The sequence below is a fragment of the Phoxinus phoxinus genome, assembly GCF_949152265.1.
Source record: "Phoxinus phoxinus genome assembly, chromosome: 3".
Lineage (NCBI taxonomy): Eukaryota > Metazoa > Chordata > Actinopteri > Cypriniformes > Leuciscidae > Phoxinus > Phoxinus phoxinus.
Window position 1 is genome coordinate 23380154 of NC_136878.1, and position 20842 is coordinate 23400995.

The 20842-nt window shown below is 39.4% G+C and overlaps 1 protein-coding gene and 1 long non-coding RNA gene across 2 annotated transcripts in view; one reads left to right on the top strand and one right to left on the bottom strand.

Annotated features, from left to right (window-relative positions):
* LOC306996212 overlaps window positions 1-20842 on the bottom strand; it is a 1114438-nt gene that overhangs the window by 865968 nt on the left and 227628 nt on the right. The gene's annotated exons all lie outside the window — the stretch shown is intronic.
* gjd1a (gap junction protein delta 1a) lies at window positions 6263-18825 on the top strand. The gene is made up of 2 exons (XM_079607142.1): window positions 6263-7229; window positions 17117-18825. Exons 1-2 carry the CDS (start codon window positions 7159-7161, stop codon window positions 17943-17945), a joined length of 900 nt encoding a protein of 299 aa, XP_079463268.1. The 5' UTR covers window positions 6263-7158; the 3' UTR covers window positions 17946-18825.

Consider the following 20842-nt stretch of genomic DNA (forward strand, 5'->3'; position numbering starts at 1 on the left):
GAGTTTGTCTGGGTCTGGGAGAGTGAGAATGGGAGCTGAAGTAAAGCGGTAAAAAGTTTGAGTTCATTAAAAGCCAGCTCTGCTTCAGGAGTCCAGCAAAACCAAGCATTATTCCCTTTAGTGAGCGCTGATAGGGGAGCCACCACAGAGATGAAGTTCAAAATTAATTTGTGGTAAGAGTTGGCGAAGCCAAGAAATCGCTGCACCTCCTTCACAGATGCGGGAGTGGGCCAAACTGTGACTGCTTGAACCTTCTGGGGATACTTTTGTATATGCTTAATGTTGAATCCCAGAAATTGTACTTTACATGGTTACATGGAATTCACATTTCTCAGGTTTAACATAAAGGTGATTATCGAAGAGGCATTTAAGAACCTTCCTGACATGCTCCATATGTTCATTGAAGGAACTTGAAAAAATTAGAATATCATCCAAGTAGACGAATACAAACTGATTGAGCATATCTCGAAGTAAGGACATCATTTATCAGAGCCTGGAAAACTGCAGGAGCATTGGTGAGGCCGAAGGGCATAACTAGGTACACATAGTGCCCGGTCGGAGTGTAGAATGCGGTCTTCCACTCATCCCCTAATGCGCATAAGATGGTGAGCACTGCACAACTCGAGTTTGGTGAATATGGAAGCTCCCTGCAGTATTTCAAAAGCAAAATTTTATTTATTATTTATTTAATGGTTATTTGACAGGGACAAATGCATAGAACATTGCTTTATAAAGAATACAACGTAAATGCCATGCATACAGGTTTATAGCCATGACTAATTTGCAACCCCTGTCCCTGGTTAGGCTTGTAAAATTAAAACAGAAATTACAGAGTATTAAATTAAAAATGTATACTATTAAAATACATACAATAAATACATCCCATACAGAAAATAAGATATGTGCTTAAGGGGATGTAGAAATCACTATAAACAGAGTCTAGACACATTTAACAAAACAAAACAATAGTATGCATACTGTGCGTGCTAACACATGCAACATTATGCTTGTATGCATTATATTGTATCCTGTACAGTCAGTGTTCACAGAGTTGTTTCAGCCATTGCTTTAAATGTGTATTAAAAACCTTGAGCTGTTGCCATAAGCATCAATGGGTAACGGTACTGGATAGTGATTTATTTGAGGCCTCGATAATCAATGTAGGGTCGAAGGCCTCCATCCTGTTTACCCACAAAGAAAAAAACAGCACCCACAGGGGAAGTGGAACGAAAAATGATCCCTGAGTGGGGATTTGAGATAGGTCTAGGCGTTCTTGAGACTCGAGAATGGGTTCAGGGCAAGTGAGACCCCCAACTGAGGATAGCGCCAGTGGACCAGTCAAGATGGGGGTTATGGTGAAGAAACCAGGGCTGGCCGAGGATCACAGGGAACTCTGGAGATTGTGTCAGATGGAAACACAGCTCCTCCTGGTGTTGACAAATAGAGGGATGAAGGGGAACGGTAAGAAGGGTTACCTTCCCGTGGCCCAGAGGTCTTCCATCCAGTGCAGTAACAGTCAGAGGGGTATCGAGTGAGTCAGAGGGGATCTGCAGACTCCTAGCAAGGCAAATGATGCATATGATTTCCCCAAGCAAGTGTGATGGGGAGAATCAATCCTGAATTGGAAGGTGGGGCAATGTGAGTAATTCCCGTTACAGTCCTTCCTTGCCTGTATGGGACCGAGCGTTTCCCGAGAGCTCTGGGCAGGAAGAACGGAAATGTCCAGGCAGTCCACAGTATATGCAACACCGCTCCCTCAAGCGACGGTCACGTTCTGATGGGGAGATCCGAGTACCACCCAATTGCATCGGTTCAGGAAATCCTTGGGACGGAGGTAACTTCTCTGTTGGAACTGAACTGACAGGAGGTGTAAAAACAAACTTGCGACTCCGATTCAAACTTGAGACTCCGATGATCAAAGACCCGCTTGAATTCTTCTTCAAATGCAGAAAAACTTGAGCAGAAGGGGCTCTCGGCCTTCCAAACAGCTGTTGTCCAGGAGAGGGCATTACCAGAAAGAAGAGTGATGACATATGCAATCTTGGCCCTGTGTAGCAAATTAGCTCTATGAAATATTAATAATCAATAATAACTTGTTATAATTGATTATAAATATTTGGATCAGTTAATATAATTAACTTAATGTAGTAAAGTTAATATTACAATCAACCCACCTGTTCATCCTGTGAACACTCAGTGTTAATTGTTTATTAATTCTAAGAAATATTAATTTCCGGGGAAGGGAAATGTCTTTCTTACTGTACAGTAAGAGCCTGTAGTCAAAATCTAAATTGTAAAGTAAACCTTGTTGCAAGCAGAGAATCAGAACCAAACATGTATTGTGCTCTAGTTTCATTAACTAAATCACAAACATAACTAATCTAAACACATACAGCCACACACACAGGAAAAGGAGTGAGTGACAGAATGGAACCGGAAGCAGGAAATGGAACTATAGGAAAGATCCATTAATGGATCTATGAAAAGAACCATCAGCATATCATTTTCAGAGCACCTCATTAGCTTGATAAAGGCCTCACCCTGCAGGGTTGGCTCAACCACTAAGAAAGGAGGAATTTCTAAGCGGGAGATTTCTCTGTGGGGAGGATTTATGACGCTGTCTCAAGTGTGCTCATTTGCATGTTGGATTGGTTTCTGATGAATAAACTAGGAAAGATTCTTGTAATACTAATATTTTGCGCAGCTATCGGCATATCATGTACACCAGGGGTGCCCAATCCTGCTCCTGGCGATCGACTGTCCTGCAGAGTTCATCTCCAACCCTAATCAAACACACCTGAAGCAACCAATTAAGGTCTTCAGAGCACGTCAGGATCACTTGAAAATTAAAGGCAGATGTGTTTGATTAGGGTTGGAGATGAACTGTGCAGGACAGTCGATCGCCAGGAGCAGGATTGGGCACCCCTGATGTACACAAACAATCATTTCGATCTTCAAAGTACCAATTTACCAAACATGGTATAGGAGACCATTGATTCTATTGTAAAATACACAGCATCAACAAAATAATAGTATTAGAAGACATTACACAAGACAGTAAATCATTCACAAAATGTTCTGGGATGTATGGTCATTTATAGACCAGGTCGTCTATGATTAATGCAGCAAAGTCTGTATTAAAGATTGTTCCTGTCTCCCCCATTGTCTCTGTCTTGAGCACGTGACCAAATTTTTTAACAGCCATAAAACCAACTTATCTGATCGTGGTCATGGTAACCAAGACCTTCTTGCACTCACTGGGGGATGGGATCCCAGATCCCAGAGTGAGTTTTAAAGATTGTTTGGTACATATACCAAATAATTGTGTCTGATTTGTCTCAGTCGTTACACCTGTCTGAAGGGAAGGACGATGGCTGTAGCTCAAATGTGAGGGAACACTGAGTGAGGAATCCACAACAAGCACTGGGGTCTCCCAAGAATCGTTGTGGTGGAGGTAAGCGAGGTTCTGCATGGAGAACTGAAATTTGAGGACCCGGAAGTGGTACAGAAGTGGCAGTCGAAGCAGTAGCTTGGGTAGAAGGCAGCCGATCAAAGATCTGACGGACAGAGGTCATGACATCAGACAGTAACTGGGAATGCTTAACCATCAAGGCCTCCAGTTGGACTAGCACTGCTCCATGACATTGGACTGAGGACTCATGCTGAGCCACGGTAGTGAAGAGATCTTGCGTGCTAGGCGTCTCCGGGGTTATGATGGCTTGGTGTTTCTGTCAGAGCCGGGACTACTGAGAAGATAGATAAAGCAGTGAATGTGGACAGTGTGTGTGTGTGAGACTGAGAGATGCAGTTTGGTTGAAGTCTCTGTGTCTCAGCATCATCAGATTTTCTGCTGCAGATGCTACACTAGCTCATCTCCGCACTAGAGCGCTACCCTGACACACACACGTCATTGCAGAATAAAAATATGAATTCCTTTTTAAAAAATGCACTAACCCTGAAGACAGACAGACAGACAGACAGACAGACAGACAGACAGACGACGACGACGACAGAGAGATAGATAGATAGATAGATAGATAGATAGATAGATAGATAGATAGATAGATAGATAGATAGATAGATAGATAGATAGATAGATAGATAGAGTATGAGCAGGCGTCCAGATTGAATACCCCCATGTTCACTCATGTTTATGTAATTTAATTGTATGTGTGTCTGAGAGAGAGAAAAAGAGAAATAGCTTTTCTAGGTCACAAATGACACACCTGTGCCTCTTGCCTTCAAGCCAACACATCGCCCAAAACCTGACAAACCATAATTTCCAAAAGTGTACATTCCCTCAAACAGCAGTCAAGAAAGTTTATAACCATGAAGCAAAAACCATCCCTCCTCCACCTCCACAGTTAACATCTTGAGTGTTCATTGTTCGTGTGTGCATTATGAGAGTAGAAACACCTGACATAGCCAAAGTCAGTGTGTCCTTACCCATAATGCCCCCTGATAATGACATCGCTGTTCTGTGATTAACTATTTTATTTAGGAGTCACTCAGGCAGTGAGTCTGCAGGAAAGGTTAATGGCTGCTTGCTTATGTGGATAGCCAACTCCTCTCCTCTCTCTGTGCAGTACAAGACTAATGTAATTATACACAATGTTACCATGACACTGACACACACATGCCTGCACACAGTATAAATGCATCAGTCATCATCACACAGTAGGTACAAAGAGCCATACAAATACACAATAATTCAAATTACAGTTTAAGTAGGTATCAAAATTGATTAGACACCAAGCCTTTAAATGTTGGTTGTAAATCGTTTTCTTTCCCTTTTTCCCTTCACACCTCTAGTCTCTGAGTCACATGGCGGAGGTGAAATGACGGAACGTGCAGGAGGAGGGGAGGGGGGAGGGATTCAACCCAAAATATTAATCAAATAAATGCAGCACTCAGAGTCATGTGGTCGCACTGATGGACAGTGCAAGGATTGAGGAAAGAGATGGGAGACATAAGAAAACTGAATGAAATATAAGTGCATGACAGGTTGTGATAGAGCCAATCTTTTAAATATGAGGGAGCACGCTCCAGAAATTGGATAATACCTTTATGTATAACATGCCGTTTCCCCCTAAATAATATAAAATAAAAAAGCTATCCCTTTACATTGTAAAAAGTGATGGCCTGCAATGTTTAACTTAAACCTTCATTTACTAACCCTCATGTCGTTCCAAACCTATATGTCTTTCTGTCTTCTTCTGTGGAACATAAAATAAATTATTTTGAGAAATGTCTCAGCATATTTTGTTTATTAAATGGAAGTCATCAAAACTGTTTAGTTACCAACATTCTTCAAAATGAAGAAAGAAAGTCATGAGGGTGAGTAAATAATGACAGAATTGTCATTTTTGGTTGAACTGATAAGCAGCAGTGATGTCAAATAATATAATATATATGATGTTAAAATAATGTTAATTGAAATGCTGCATTTTTGACTGTTCAATCCCAGCATTCAGCGGTCAGATGTTTCCAAATATTCTGCTTCGTCCATGGCAATGGTGTATATACGAACCGCTCTTCCGGATATCTGAAAAAGGCATACGTTCTTGTTTTCCGTATCGCATGTGCTCTGTTCTGTTTCACACAAACACAACTCAGTTAATGATAGTAGAGAAAATTCCCTCAAAGGACTACTACTGCAATGTTGTCGTAGTGCTCATCTTGTTGCTCATCTAATTGTTTTGTATATACTTTGTAGCTGAACCTTTAACATAACATACAGCTAAAATTATAAAACATTTGTAACTCAAATACATTTTGCGATAAATTATCCCTTACTTTAATTACGTTGTTGGTTAACCTAAAATGTTTTTTCAGCAAACATTCTAAAGCCTGATACCCATTCGGGCTTGGATAGATGACGGTAAGAAAAAGGATGAAGAACAGAAGAGCTGACCAAAATAATAGAATGCGAGAGATGGGGTTAGGTACCGCAGAATCACAATTCCCCATTAATAGTCGGACACTACAGTAAATACAAGCCAAAATAATCAAAAAGGTTCCTGGAAGTGCAGAAGTGTCGTTATTATTAATGTGTACATGCTGTGGGACAGAATAAGAGAAGGTTAAAACCTGTTTCCCTCCTGCAGCACAGATAACCTGAACAGCAGCAGCACAAGTGAAACAGTCAGCAGAGCAGAGGAGAGGAGAACAAGAGAAAGAGGGGAGGAGGGGAGAGGAGAGCAGGTCCGGGATGGAGGAAGGGTGGGTGGCATGCTTATGGCATGTGACAGAGGGAAAGAGAGAGAGAGGAGAGAGGAGGAGGAGGAGGAGCAGAGGGAAAGGTATCATCAGCAGCAACAGCAGTGCAGCACAAAGACGAAGGGAACGGGGAAGGTGTGGAGAGAGAGAGAGAGAGAGAGAGAGAGAGAGAGAGAGAGAGAGAGAGAGAGAGAGAGAGAGAGAGAGAGAGAGAGGCTGAGGTTTGAGGAAGATTGAGCCGCAGAACATGACCACGAGCTCATCCCTCAACCGGACATAACCTTGACGATCCTCGTCTGCTGCTGCTGCTGCCGCCGCCACACACTGGAGCACAGGCGATAGTGTGTGTGTGTGTGTGTGTGTGTGAAGGTGCGCTCAGGCGTTGCTATGAGATTCAGAGAGCTGCATCTTCATCCGTGTGCTCCTGCATGTGTGTTCCTTTAGCGTTCAGCTCAACGAAAGGGAAAAGAGAGTCTGCAGTGACCGTCAAGTGAGTGAGTGTGTGTGAGTGTGCATGCGGAGGAAAGGGTAGAAAAGGTCAGACAGGTGTAGAGAGTGTGTATTTGTAGCACAGGGTAAGATGCAAGAGCAGGTAGAGGGTCCTACACCCTGAGAAGAGCGATAAAGCAGTGAATGTGGACAGTGTGTGTGTGTGAGACTGAGAGATGCAGTATGGTTGAAGTCTCTGTGTCTCAGCATCATCAGATTTTCTGCTGCAGATGCTACACTAGCTCATCTCCGCACTAGAGCGCTACCCTGACACACACACACACACACACGGACGGTCGCACGGACGGACGCACACAGCTGCGGCTTTCAAGAGGAGCCCGAGATATTCGTTCAAAGGTCAACAGGGGGACACTGGAAGAGTTGCCGAGGGCAGAGGTCGTGACAATACCTGAAGGTCAGAGGTGGAGTGAGAGCAAAAAGCACGGCATCATGGGCGAGTGGACTATATTGGAGAGATTGCTGGAGGCTGCGGTACAGCAGCACTCTACTATGATCGGCAGGTAAGAGCTGTAGTGCAGCACACACACACACACACACCTCACAGAAGGACTGTGTGCATGTGTGGCAACTCGGGAGTGTGCAATTCAAATAAGCTGATAACACTTTATATGGTTTAACTAGTTTAGATTAGTAAATGCATTAGGTCAGTTTAGGTAAATGGTCATTTATACTAATATATTTTGTGAACATTTTAACCAGATGTATAATTATTGAGGTAATCTATCTATCAACATCATTTCAATCAGCAAAAATGCATTAAATTGATCAAATCAAAAGTAAAGAAGTGACAGTAAAAACTTTTACATTGTTACAAAAAAATATATTTCAAATAATTGCTGTTCTTTTGGACTTTCTATTCATCAAATAATCCTAAAAAACATGTATCACAGTTTTCACAAACATATCAAGCAGCGCAACTGTTTTCAACATTAATAATAATAAGACATGTTTATTGAGCACTAAAACAGCATATTCTTATGATTTCTGAAGGATCATATGAAGACTGGAGTAACGATGCTGAAAATACAGCTTTGCATCACAAAGCAAAAAAATTACATTTTAAAATACATTACCATATAAAACATTTATTTTAAACTATAATAATATTTTACAATATTATTGTTTTACTGTATGTTTGTATCGTATAAATGCATCCTTGGTGAGGATCATTCTTAGAGAAATAAATACTAAAAAACAGAGGGAAAGACAGTAAAATTATTGGTAATTTTAGACTGTAGCCTATGCATTCTTCTCCGTCTCTCTCTTTGATGCAAAGTAAATGGTCAGTAATCAATAGGCAGCATTATGGGCCTTAAAGACTCATACCAAGAGATTTGCTATAAATAAAGAGATTACAATTATGGCTGCTGAAAATGAATGGTTGATATAAAGCATATTGAAAATGTCTAGGAAGAATATTACACTCCCATTAACACATAAACACGCACCCACCTACAATAATCATGTGTGTCATGCATGTTGAGATTGGTAGCCTGAAGTGTGTGTGTGTGTGTGTGTGTGTGTGTGTGTGTGTGTGTGTGTCAGGATTGAATAAGCACTACTCTGCTGTGCTCATTAACCTTAACTGCAGGTTGCCCCACATCAAGGGCACGTCCTTCTCCCGTCTGTGAGAGGTTGTGTGTGTATGCGTGGGTTGTGGCACAGAGGGCATGTTAGTGGGTGTGTCCAGCACATCACACTCAATTTTATATATTTCATTTCTATGCAGACATACTGAAAATAACATTCTGCGCTTTTGAGAAGAACTTTTAAAAAATCTAGTCAATTACAACACAAGGATACATAAACAGACACTTTACTCATCTGGGCTGTCAACATAAATTTATGTTACGTATTAACCTCATAGTTTTAAATTAAATAAGTATTTTAATAATCAGTAAATAAGTACTGTATTTTCAATCTTGTGCTTTTTTACCTTGTGTTGTTTTTTTCAAATGTGTTAGTGTCTCAAGAGATGACTTTAGGTGTTTTTCATTTAATAAAACTTCAGCCTGTAAAAGAATAGTGATTTCTCCTCAGGTGATGTAATAAACTTCCATCAGTCCAGCACTGCTTTAACCAGCAGTCAATCACTTCACATCAATCGATCACAAAACCTCTGACACATACTGGGACGCAGAATTGCCTTCATTTAATGAATCCTTAATGTGGGGTTGTCTTGAGGTTAGCTAACTGTTTCATATATTATGTAACACTTTATGTGAGGGAAATACACACACTCACACACAGACATATAGCCATTTGTTATTCTCATCACCATGATGGGAACTTTCTATTGACTTCTTTTCTTTTCTTTTCTTTTTATGTTTTCTATCCTTTAACCTTAAACCTAACTCAACTTTCCGGATGTTTTAATTTTCATTACAACATTATATTGTGAGTTTATTAAGCCATTTGTGACTCAATTTTAAAGAACCTTTATGCCAAAAAGGTTCTACCTAAGGAGAAATGTCTAAAATTATTGCATACTTTCATGTTTAACCAGGCATTTACATTTTTTCTAGTAATACAGTATGTTTATAAGCTGATTGGTTCATAAAATGTAGTTAAAATGAAAAATGAATTAAAGCAAAATGAATACATTTATAAGATAATATCATAATAGGAACCCCTAAAAGGTTCAATGAATCGCCTGACAGAACCCTTTTCATCTAAGAGAGTGTTCTCAAAATAAAGACGATTTTTGTTACATGGGGGATGTTTGATCTACACAATGTAGGCAAAACCTGACACTTACACACATAGATTGATGCAAATGCACACAAAATCAATATTTTTCACATGCTGGAGCTGTTTTGGAATCTGCATGGCAGTGTTGTGTTGTTGAAAACACGTGCTGCTGATGTGTCTCTCAGTGTGAGGTAATCTGCGTATTCTTCTCTCTGTTCCTTTGAGGTCTGATCAAGCACTTGAGGCCGGAATCATAGCGACAAAATGAATAAATGAATGAACAGATGAATAAAGCCTCTACTATCATTCATCAGCTGCCGCAATCCCTGCCTTCCTCAGAACACACAAAGACAAACACACCGCAGCAGCTCAGCCAAGTTCAGTCCCAGGCTTTATGAGTATTGACACACACACACACACACACACACACACACACACACACACACACACACACACACACACACACACACACACACACACACACACACACACACACACACACACACACACACACACACACACACACACACACACACACACACACACACACACACACACACACACACTTCTCTTTCTTGCATGCAGGGAGAGTCTCTAACACTCTTAGAAGAAACGGTTCTATATAGAACCTTAAAAGGTTCTATAGGCGCTACGTATTTGGAACCCCTAAAAGGTTCTATAGATGGTACTAGGCCTGGTACTAATCTGATCCTAGCAAAAACACTTGTATGTGCGGTTGTATGTGTGTGCTTGCAATTGATAGATGATCTGTTGTAGTTTCAACCAGTCAATATTTTCTTTCTGCCGTTGTTTCGAATGGTCACAACACTGTAATCTATACCTCTCTCCATTTATTGTCTGATCAGGACAACGTTTGGGTAAGCACACACACACACACACACACACACACACACACACACACACACACGCACGCACGCACACATCCTGTGCAAATGCAGATGATTAAGTGAGCAAGCGACACCTGTGAGATGGAAGTAGAGAGAGTAGTGTGCTCATATCACTCAATCTCTATTGCAGCACTAGAGAGAGAGAAATAAACAAGCCCCATAATTCCAACATTAAAATGAGCCGATACATTAATTACTTAGCAATCTATCATTAACCCCATTCCTAAATGACAACTTTTAGTATTTGTGTACATATGTATAATGCCATTTAAAAGCCTGGGGTCAGTAAGTAAAAAAAAAAGAAGTTTATTCTGCAAGGACAATTTAAATCAAAAGTGACAGTAAAGAAAACAAAGTAAACAAAAAATATATTTCATATACATGCTGTTCTTTTAAAGTTTTTATTCATCAAGGAATTAATGAAAAAACAAACACTGTTGCAAATTCCACTATGCAGCACAACTGTTTTCAAAATAGATAATTATTATGTCAATGTGATGTTTCTTGATGTGATGTTTCTTGAGCACCGAATCAGCATATTAGAATGGTTTCTCTGATTTCTGAAGGATCATGTGACACTGAAGACTGGAGTAATGATGCTGAAAATTCAGCTTTACATCACAGGAATAAATTGCATTTTAAAGTATATTAAAATGTAAAACAGTTGATACATGGTAACACTTTAGAATTTTCCGTCATTAATGAATGACTAACAAATGACAAACACAATATTACAATTCTAGAAACTATTCATTAGCTAATCAGTAACTCTATTTTTAACTTTACAAAAATCTCAGAAGCTTACAATGATTCAGTCATTACCAAGTAATCATGCTTTTCACTTTAGAATACAAATAATTAGTAATTCCTTCTGAAAGGTTTGATACTTCAGTCATAGTTGGTTTCCATGATCTTCATTTTTGAATTAAATATACATCATGCATTATTAACATTAATTATGCACCTGTAAATTGTAGTTCAACCGAGTGCTATCACTACTAATTTGTTAATCAGAATTTCTTGTTATTATAGAATGTTAACATTGTGCTGCTCATTTGTTCCCGTGTAGTTATACATTAATGACAGAACAGTATACTAAAGGGAAACCCAAAAATGAATACATTCCCTGGGAATGTATTGGTTTCTAGCAACACACTCTACTGATCGAGCTAAAGTAACACTATTTAACACACACACACACACACACACACACACACACACACACACACACACACACACACACACACACACACACACACACACACACACACACACACACACACACACACACACACACACACACACGCGCGCGCGCACACACACGCACTGTGAGTGTGTAGATCAGAATGCTTTGAATAAGTCTGTGAACAAATTGTTTTCCTGAAGTCATAGTCCACACGTACAGCTAACATTACCCCACATTTTCTCATCCTTTCATCTATTTAGCTGGTTTTGTCTCTCGGGAATTTATGATTTTGTATTCTTTGTTCCTTGTCTTCTTTAATTTTTTCACTCAGGATGTAGGGCATCACTAGTTGTATCATGTTTGAAGTAGGAAGTCTTTATTGACACAGAGGAGACACAGAGGAGGAGAAAGTGAGAGAGTTAGTGGAAGAGATAGAGAGCATATGAGGTAAATCTCTAGAGTGGTGGTCATTTGCAAACACATATCTGTCCTGGTGTCCTCGTTTTCTATCTTTGAATAAGTGTGTGTGTGTGTGTTTTGGGGTTTATTTAGCTATCCTTTGGAGACACGTGTGTTTACATGAGGTATTTAAATATGATAAAACCTCTCTTTGAGGACATTTGAGGACACCTTGATTTGGAAAATCAATTCGTTTTTTTTTTTTATCCCCAAAATAAATAATGAATAAAATGAAAATAACAAATAATTAAATACATTTAATTAAAAGAGTAAGGCTAGGGTTAGTAGCAGTTAGCTTTTATATAAAAATGAAAGAATGATGCCCTCATTTTGATAACAATTTAAAATACACATGTTTGTCTCTATGTGTATGATTAATTGTTGCATGAAATGAAATGAAATGAGAAAAGCATAAACGTTTCACGCACATATTAGGCGCTTCAGAGCTCTATCTGTGGAGAGGCAGGGGGACTGCACTGGCCCAGCTGTATACATGGCTGTTATAAATGCTTTCTTACTGGGGACAATGTTTATTTGAAGAGCGAATGTGTGTTTTAATGTGTGGGGAAAGAGAGAGAAAGAGAGAAGATGCATGATGGAAAGAGAAAATGAGCTGAAAATCACTGAAAAGCTCTCGAAGTTCATGAATAATTGATAACCTGTGAGATGCTGTTAGTTTTAGTAAACTTTCCTTGTTCTTTCTGATATAAAACATTTGGAGTGTTATTTCACTCAAATAAAACCCAAATGTTTGTGTGTCTAGGCTTACTTGGGAAAGAGAATACTTATTCTTATTATATGTGCAGGTGTGTCCTCTTGTGCGTTTGCATATATGCACTGCAAAAAGTGATTTTCTTATTCAGTAATTTTCATTGTTCTAAATCCGATCTGGGTGTAGTCTTTGACAAACCCGCGATTTTCACAGTTTTTTGCTCAAAATGTTGCCTTTTTAAAATTAAATTTACCCACATTAAAGTGTTGATAAAAAAATAATACATTAAGCTAGAATAAAACGTTTTTTCAAACATTGGTGGGGAAAGAGTTAATATTTTAAGTCATTTTGCATCTCAAGCAAATGTTAAGAATGTTTAGATATTGTACTGGAAAACAAGACAAAAAAAATCACTTTTTGTAATTAAAATGAGAAACGCACATATGGCTTAAAAAAATAATGTGTTTAAAGGTTTGTGTGACTTCAGAAACAACAAAAGCACAGAAAGCTTGACAGTTTTATTTCTGAACGTACTGTACACACACACACACACACACACACACACACACACACACACACACACACACACACACACACACACACACACACACACACACACACACACACACACACACACACACACACACACCAGGTGCTGTAAATGAGTCCATGTTTTATTTCATAAATATGCTGTTTCTCGGTACATGCTCTCAGTCGCCTCTCTCCATCTGTCTCTCCGTATCTGTCTATTTGTCTAGTTGCTCCTCAAGTCTGCCTCAGCCCATCTGTCTGTGTCCTCTTCCCTCCTTCTTTTTCTCATCCTATCCAAGCTCTGTCTTTCTCTCTCTTTAGTTCACCTTGAGATGTCTCACTTTCTCAGTCCCTATGTGTTTTTCATCATCCTCCAATTCAATGCTCAATTTTCCTCTCTTTCTTGGTATGCAGGTTTGTGCCTGCCCTGTGCCCTTGGTATGCCTACTTGCTCTCTTTCCCAATATTCCATCAATCATTCGTCCCTCCCTCCTTATCGGTCTCTCTCGCTTTCTCTGGTACAGTGCAGAGTGCTGAGTGGTTCACTATGTGGTTGCTATAGTAACGGCAGCAGGGAGTGGGGGATGTGCTGCTAATTTAAAGACCCACCAGGGCTGTTAGCCATTGATACATTTACATTAGATTTTTATATAAGTGTTATATAAAGGTAACACCATCTGCTGTTTGAACAAAAAAAAAATGTCTTGCTGTTATACTACAGTAAATTGTCATTGAGTTTGATCAAGAGTCATAACTGTCCTACTTACCGCAGCGCAAATGTTCACCATATGTCCATTAAAACCACTGCTAACTACACAGCACTGAGCTAACATTAGCCTTTCTGATTTAGAGCACAAATGATTTCTCATTATTCTTTTCACATTCATTTTCTCTAGAGCAATTTCCAAAGAAAAATCAGAAGAAGAATTCTAAGACCACCTCCAGGATCAATCACAACATTATTAACCTTGATTTGAAGAAAAAAAAAGTATATAGCATTAAATTATATGACTTTTCATCAAATTAAATTTCAGAATATTGAAATACAGACAAATATCAAAACTGGTCTGTTGTGCTCTATATATTAACATTTAGCATTGAGCCTTCCCAATGCTAATAATGAATAATTAGCATTGCTTAAGTAACACTGAAAATGAATCAGGAAATCCTTCACCCCTCCAACTCCACATTATAATTAACTAAGTCCAGGAGGGGGAACCTGCGCTTGAGGCTAGAAAGCAAAACCTGTTTGCCTTAATCTTTCTTGAGTGTGCCATGGAAGTCTTGTAAAATACAGTACACCATTCAAGAGTTTGGGGTACTTTTTTTCAGCAGGGATGCATTAAGTGGATTTTTATTTCAAATAAATACTGTTCTCTTGAACTTTCTGTTCATCAAAGAATCACGAAAAAACTCTAATCCATTTACTCAAAAATATTAAGCTGAACAACTTTGTTTTCAAAAGTTTTCAAATTTGATGATAACAAAAAATGTTTCTTGAGCACTAAATCAGCATATCAGAATGATTTTTGAAGGATCATGTGGCACTGAAGACTGGAGTAATAATGCTGAAAATTCAGCTTCGACATCACATTTAAAATATATTACAAATAAAAACAATAATTTTTAGACTTCTTTCAAAAACATTAGAAAATCTTACCGATCCCAAACTAAGCATTAGTGTACACTGTATCTTGTACATCTTAATATGCCAACTGAATCACAACAATGTGAAGTATTCATACTTATTTATCTCCACAAAAACAAGGCTAGTCCACATATTTTCTACAAATTTACTGCAGAATGGCACAATTTTAAGTCACAAGGACAGTCTGAAACCTGCTCAAGGACACTGGTTATAATTCAAGCATCGCCCCCATGCAACCTTTTTCTTACTAGCCCAGATCTTCAACCACTAAACTACACCATTCAATATGCTAAAAATAAGCCGAGGGACTTGGACTGAGGGCTATATGAATGCATCGTTGCAGAGGGTTATTATAGCCCAACACAGTCAATAGGGCCTAAAATAAGTACTTCATGATTATAAGTCTTATAAAATACTGAATGCAAAATACTAGCTCTCACGGTGTGTGTGTGTGTGTGTGTGTGTGTGTGTGTAAGTAAGAAAATGTATGTACTCATGAATTGAGACCAGCCTGCAATGGAATAACGTCATGGCTGGTTCTAGAGCAAGGTTATTGTGAGTGAAGGACGGTCTCAGCACAAGTGTGTGTGTGTGTGTGTGTGTGTGCAAGGATAAGAGCTAGACAGACTGAGGAACATTTGTGTGTTCAAGCTGCATCTGTTGAGAGAGAGAGTGTGCGTGAGACAGAAGGGTGGAGATGTTTCGCTCTAAATGGCACACTCACAGGAGACCCAGCTATGCGTAAAGCTTCAAGGTGTTTCTCATCAGGACACTCACACTGTGTGTTACAGTATATGTCACATTGCTGCATGTGTGATTGTGGGACTGGTGTCTGAACTTTGATCAAGCACATCTACTCTGTTCTTATCTGTCACTATGATCGAATGAGTCTGTGCTTTTGTCTAGATTTGTGTGTGTGTTTGTATGAATCTCAATTTATTTTTCCACTGAGTACAGATTTAAACTTGCAAAAATCTGATAAGAGAGCAGAGATGTGGATATAAATGCAAACATGCAGTCGTCCCAACACAAACTCTGCTGGCCTTGATGCAGAATGCCCCAGTTATCATCATCATCATCAGGGAACATATGCCTGCACACACACACACACACACACACACACACACACACACACACACACACACACACACACACACACACACATGAATGTTGAAACATGAAAGGTGTTCTTGACAGATATTTTCAGTATTTCAGTACATTCTTAAAGATGAAATTTGCCATTTGTGTGACACCCAAATATTAGGTGATCTACTGTGACTGCAGCCGTCAATTTGGACACTTTTCTGCTTCCTGTAGCGACGCTCGCATGTGTTTGCTTTCTTTATTGCAGACGAAGTGGATAAGATGTAGTATTTGTCAAATAACAGACATTAGTTTCAAAAGAAACACTTTTCATTCAACACTTTCTGTTGAGCTTAATACAGTGCCTATATGTACAAGAAAAAAAGTTCAACATAATCCAATACTATTTAAATTAAGTGGTCTCTATTTTTATTTTGACATTCCCTACACAATATAACATTAAAATCACGTGAAAAGATCACAGAAGAGTTTTTACTGTTAAGAAAATGCGGAACTGAAGCTGTCAGAATAAACATTAATTGTGTTCATCAAATGCCATTGTTGTTACTGGTGAGTCATGGCGTGAGCGCTGTCTCAAGTCGGACAAAATTTCAAATCAACATGCACTGCTGGAATTCAAACACACTGCATGAATTTCACACTTCATAACTTTTTTTCAAACAGGTTACTCATCCTCAATTGGTTGTACAAACAGGTAGTCCCGCCTCCAATCTCACGCACTGGCTAAAGTGTAACAATGTTGGGATGGTATTTTTTGTGTAAACAAAAACTGTTTTTTTTTAGGGAATATATAATGGTTTAAAGTTTTCTTTTTATATGAAGCTGAAATAGACAAATGTTTTTTAACTTTACAAAAATGAAATATTTCAGCTTTAAATCAGTCTCAGGTCATTTAGGAAGGCGGCTAAATGTCTGTTTACCTCTGCTTCTTGCAGCAATTACTCACTATTTTGTCATTTTGTAAGTTGTGCACATGTGAGAAAGAGGGTTTAAATTTAACAATGTGTTGTTTGTCAGTCCTCAAAATGAAATGAACTCTAATCCTTTTTTCCTTCTCACTTTTTCTTCCTTCCTCTCTTCAATCCTGTCTCTATCACTGCCTTCCTCTTCATTGCCTCTTTGTGTCTCTTCCTTTCTCTCCCCCAAAGGATCCTGCTGACAGTAGTGGTGATATTCCGGATCCTGATCGTGGGTATAGTGGGAGAAAAGGTGTATGAGGACGAACAGATTATGTTTATTTGTAACACGCTGCAGCCAGGTTGCAACCAGGCCTGCTACGATAAAGCCTTCCCCATCTCCCATATCCGTTACTGGGTTTTCCAGATCATCTTGGTGTGCACGCCCAGCCTCTGTTTCATCACTTACTCAGTGCACCAGTCTGCCAAGCACAAAGATCGCAGTTACAGCCTCCTGCACGGCCCTTACATCGACCACGGACATGGACAAAACCGCAAGATCCGCAACATCAACGGTATCCTGGTGCACCCGGAAAGTAAAGACGAACGTGACTGTCTGGATTTGAAAGACATCCCCAACATTCCGCAGGGGGTCACGTACTCCAAAAGTGCCAAGATTCGTCAACAGGAGGGCATCTCCCGTTTCTACGTCATACAGGTGGTGTTCCGGAACGTTCTGGAAATTGGCTTTCTTGCCGGCCAGTACTTCCTGTACGGATTCAATGTTCCCGCCATGTTTGAGTGCGATCGCTACCCCTGCGTGAAGGAGGTTGAATGCTACGTGTCACGTCCCACGGAGAAGACAGTTTTCCTGGTGTTTATGTTCGCTGTTAGCGGGATCTGCGTGGTCCTAAACTTGGCCGAGCTCAACCATCTGGGCTGGCGGAAGATTAAGGCGGCGGTCCGTGGCGTCCAGGCTCGCAGAAAGTCCATTTGTGAGATCCGGAAAAAGGATGTGTCCCACCTCTCATCTGTGCCCAACCTGGGCCGCACCCAGTCTAGCGAATCGGCCTATGTCTGACAGCGAATAGGGGAGGGGCTTAGACGAGGTTGGGTGTGGCTGATGAGGCGCCAGCCACGCCCTGTGCTGCATACTTGACACTGCTAATTTTATGCATAGATCGGACAGGGTGAGAGAGGGGTAGGGTCACAATTTAAAAAGCAAATGAACCAGTGAGGACTGTAGAAACTCAGATTTAGGATTCTAAACTTTATGGAGAATAAAACTGCTTTTTCAGACTTTAATGATGAATGCTGGGGAACAGAACAAGGGCTCATACTTGGTACACAAACACATTTACACCGCAAACGCACACACACACACATACTGATATCCCTGAGCCCCGCTGAACAACAAAAGTCTTCCAACAGAAAAAGAGACATTTAAGAAACAAAATTGAATTGCTTGCTGTCAAAAGAGGTGGAGGGATAAAGCGAGAGGACTGCTCAGCATGTGACTCAGAAGCATTGTAAAATATGAACAATTTTCTCCAGGGTCAACGCTGAGACATCCCTCATGTTTTGAACAGCCAGAAAGAGAAAAAAGGAGGACAAACAAAAGAGTATAAAAATTTACCTCAGCACAGACTCCTCTATGCCTCTCCCCCACTTGCTTTCTTTCATTTCTTTCTTTCTGCATAGTTTTATAGATATAGCTATTAAGTATACAAGGCAAGAAGAGAAAACGAACATTTATCTTCTGAAAAGCCACCCCCACGTTTGCTGGAAGCTAAAAGAGACGCAAAAATCAACATTGACACACCACAGTCCCCAGCCCAAATTCCTTTGTTTCACCAACCCCCAAATCATTACTGTACATATAGAATACTGATATCGCAACATCCATGTATTTAACACATTGAAGTGTAGCTTTTGCCATTATTTAAAAGGAATTGATTGCCAAAAAGAAAAACGAAAGAAAAAAACAGTAATTGTGTTATTTATCTGCATTTGTTCTGCAATGGACATGAAAAATTGTGATTTTATACTATGGGCATTTCCAGATAAAGGCATGTTACGATGCATCATTAGAATGGCTAGATAGTGTTAAGAGCTGTGTATAGAAACAGACTGATTCTTTTTTGCACCCAGTATTTTTGAGGTGCATTCTGAAGCATGCGGGAGGAGATCTATAGCTCTATGGGAATGACCGAGAGAGTCTATACCGAACACGGCTCCAATGCAGCAATAATATATAGATATATATATATATATATATTATAAATAAATATATGTCATAAAAATAAAATAATAAACTATTAAAAAAATAAATGAAATATAGTAGCATAAAGAGTTCTTCTTTACTTGTTTATTGTGTGGATATGCATGAATTTCTATCCATGTGGGCATGTTGCTGCAGGGTTTTTATCCAGACTGCAACCACTGCAGGGATGAAGGCAGTGAAAGCATAAATAAATCACAGACTCTCTCAAACCAATACACAGCACTGCTCACCTGCATGGTTCTCTTAACCACAGAGAGAAAGAGAGAGAGAGAGAGAGAGAGAGAGAGAGAGAGAGAGTGTGTGTGTGTGTGTGTGTGTGTGTGTGTGTGTGTGTGTGTGTGTGTGTGTGTGTGTGTGTGTGTGTGTGTGTGTGTGTGTGTGTGTGTGTGTGTGTGTTTTACCTGGAAACATAAATCATCACATACTAAATAGGCTGATAGTAGTTGGGTTTCCATCCAAACGTTTCTCAGTTTTAACAGAATTTCTGGAATGTGCAACTGCAACATTACATGTTTTTATCAACTACACAGAGTACGCACTATACTTCAAGAACCCTCTTCTGTCGCCCATCTTTGTTTTGAGAAAGAGCAGAAACACATGGCCAAACAGTCAAAAACTATTTTTTCCATCAGCTCAATGTGCATTTTTGACATGAGAAAACCCACCTCAGAGTTTATGCACATATCTAGCTTTTTCATTTAGGATTTCTTCATTTTGATTGTTGGATAGAAACCTAGTGAGAGTTAGAATAGCCAAACGAATCCATGATCTTGAATCATTAGCCGTAAAGAGAGTAGCTGCTAAATTAAGACATTAGAAATGAAATGAAAATGAGTGTAGGTAAGAGTGTGATGGTTGCTAACTAATGTGGAATGAGTCAGAGCTGTTAAACAAGCTAAGTATAGCTCCCATTGTATGTGCTGCTGGCATCTCTATTCATACATGGAATACAAATGATCCTGCACTCCAACTATGTTTTATTCAGGATCAGTGCTGTCCTCAAAGTTATTTCAATTTTAAATCATTAATACTGTTAAATTAATGTTTGGAAATAGGTCTTATATCATATTTATAGTTTTTCCTTTTAGGTGATCGTAGCCATTCTCAGAATTCTAATGAAATGAAATTAAAATCTGAAGGCTAATATAGATAGATAATAGATATGTAGATATAGATAAGTACCTATATTTCTTTCTTTATATCTTTTCTCATATCATTTAATCATTATTGACGGTAACAAAAAGTTAAGGCTTTGGTCAAATTATGCACACACACACACACACACACACACACACACACACACACACACACACACACACACACACACACACACACACACACACACACACACACACACACACACACACACACACACACACACACACACACACACACACACACACACACACACACACACACACACACACACACACACACACACACACACACACACAAACACACACACACAAACACAAACACACACACAGTTTCGGGATCTTTGTGGGGACCCTCAAATAGACATACATTTTGTATACTTTAACATTTTCAATAAGCATCTTTTACCATTAATCCATTTCCCTCGTGGGGACCGCTGACTCCCCACAATGTTGATCTCAGGTTTTGACTATCTTTGTGGGGACATTTGGTCCTCACAACGTAGGTTAAAGAAGTACACAGGTGTAAAGAGGGTCTGT

Excerpts from the sequence above, each read along its gene's own strand:
- gjd1a (XM_079607142.1), top strand. The coding sequence starts at position 7,159 with ATGGGCGAGTGGACTATATTGGAGAGATTGCTGGAGGCTGCGGTACAG. Across the intron at positions 7,230-17,116 it reads CACTCTACTATGATCGGCAG|GATCCTGCTGACAGTAGTGG; the intron begins GTAAGAGCTGTA and ends TCTCCCCCAAAG.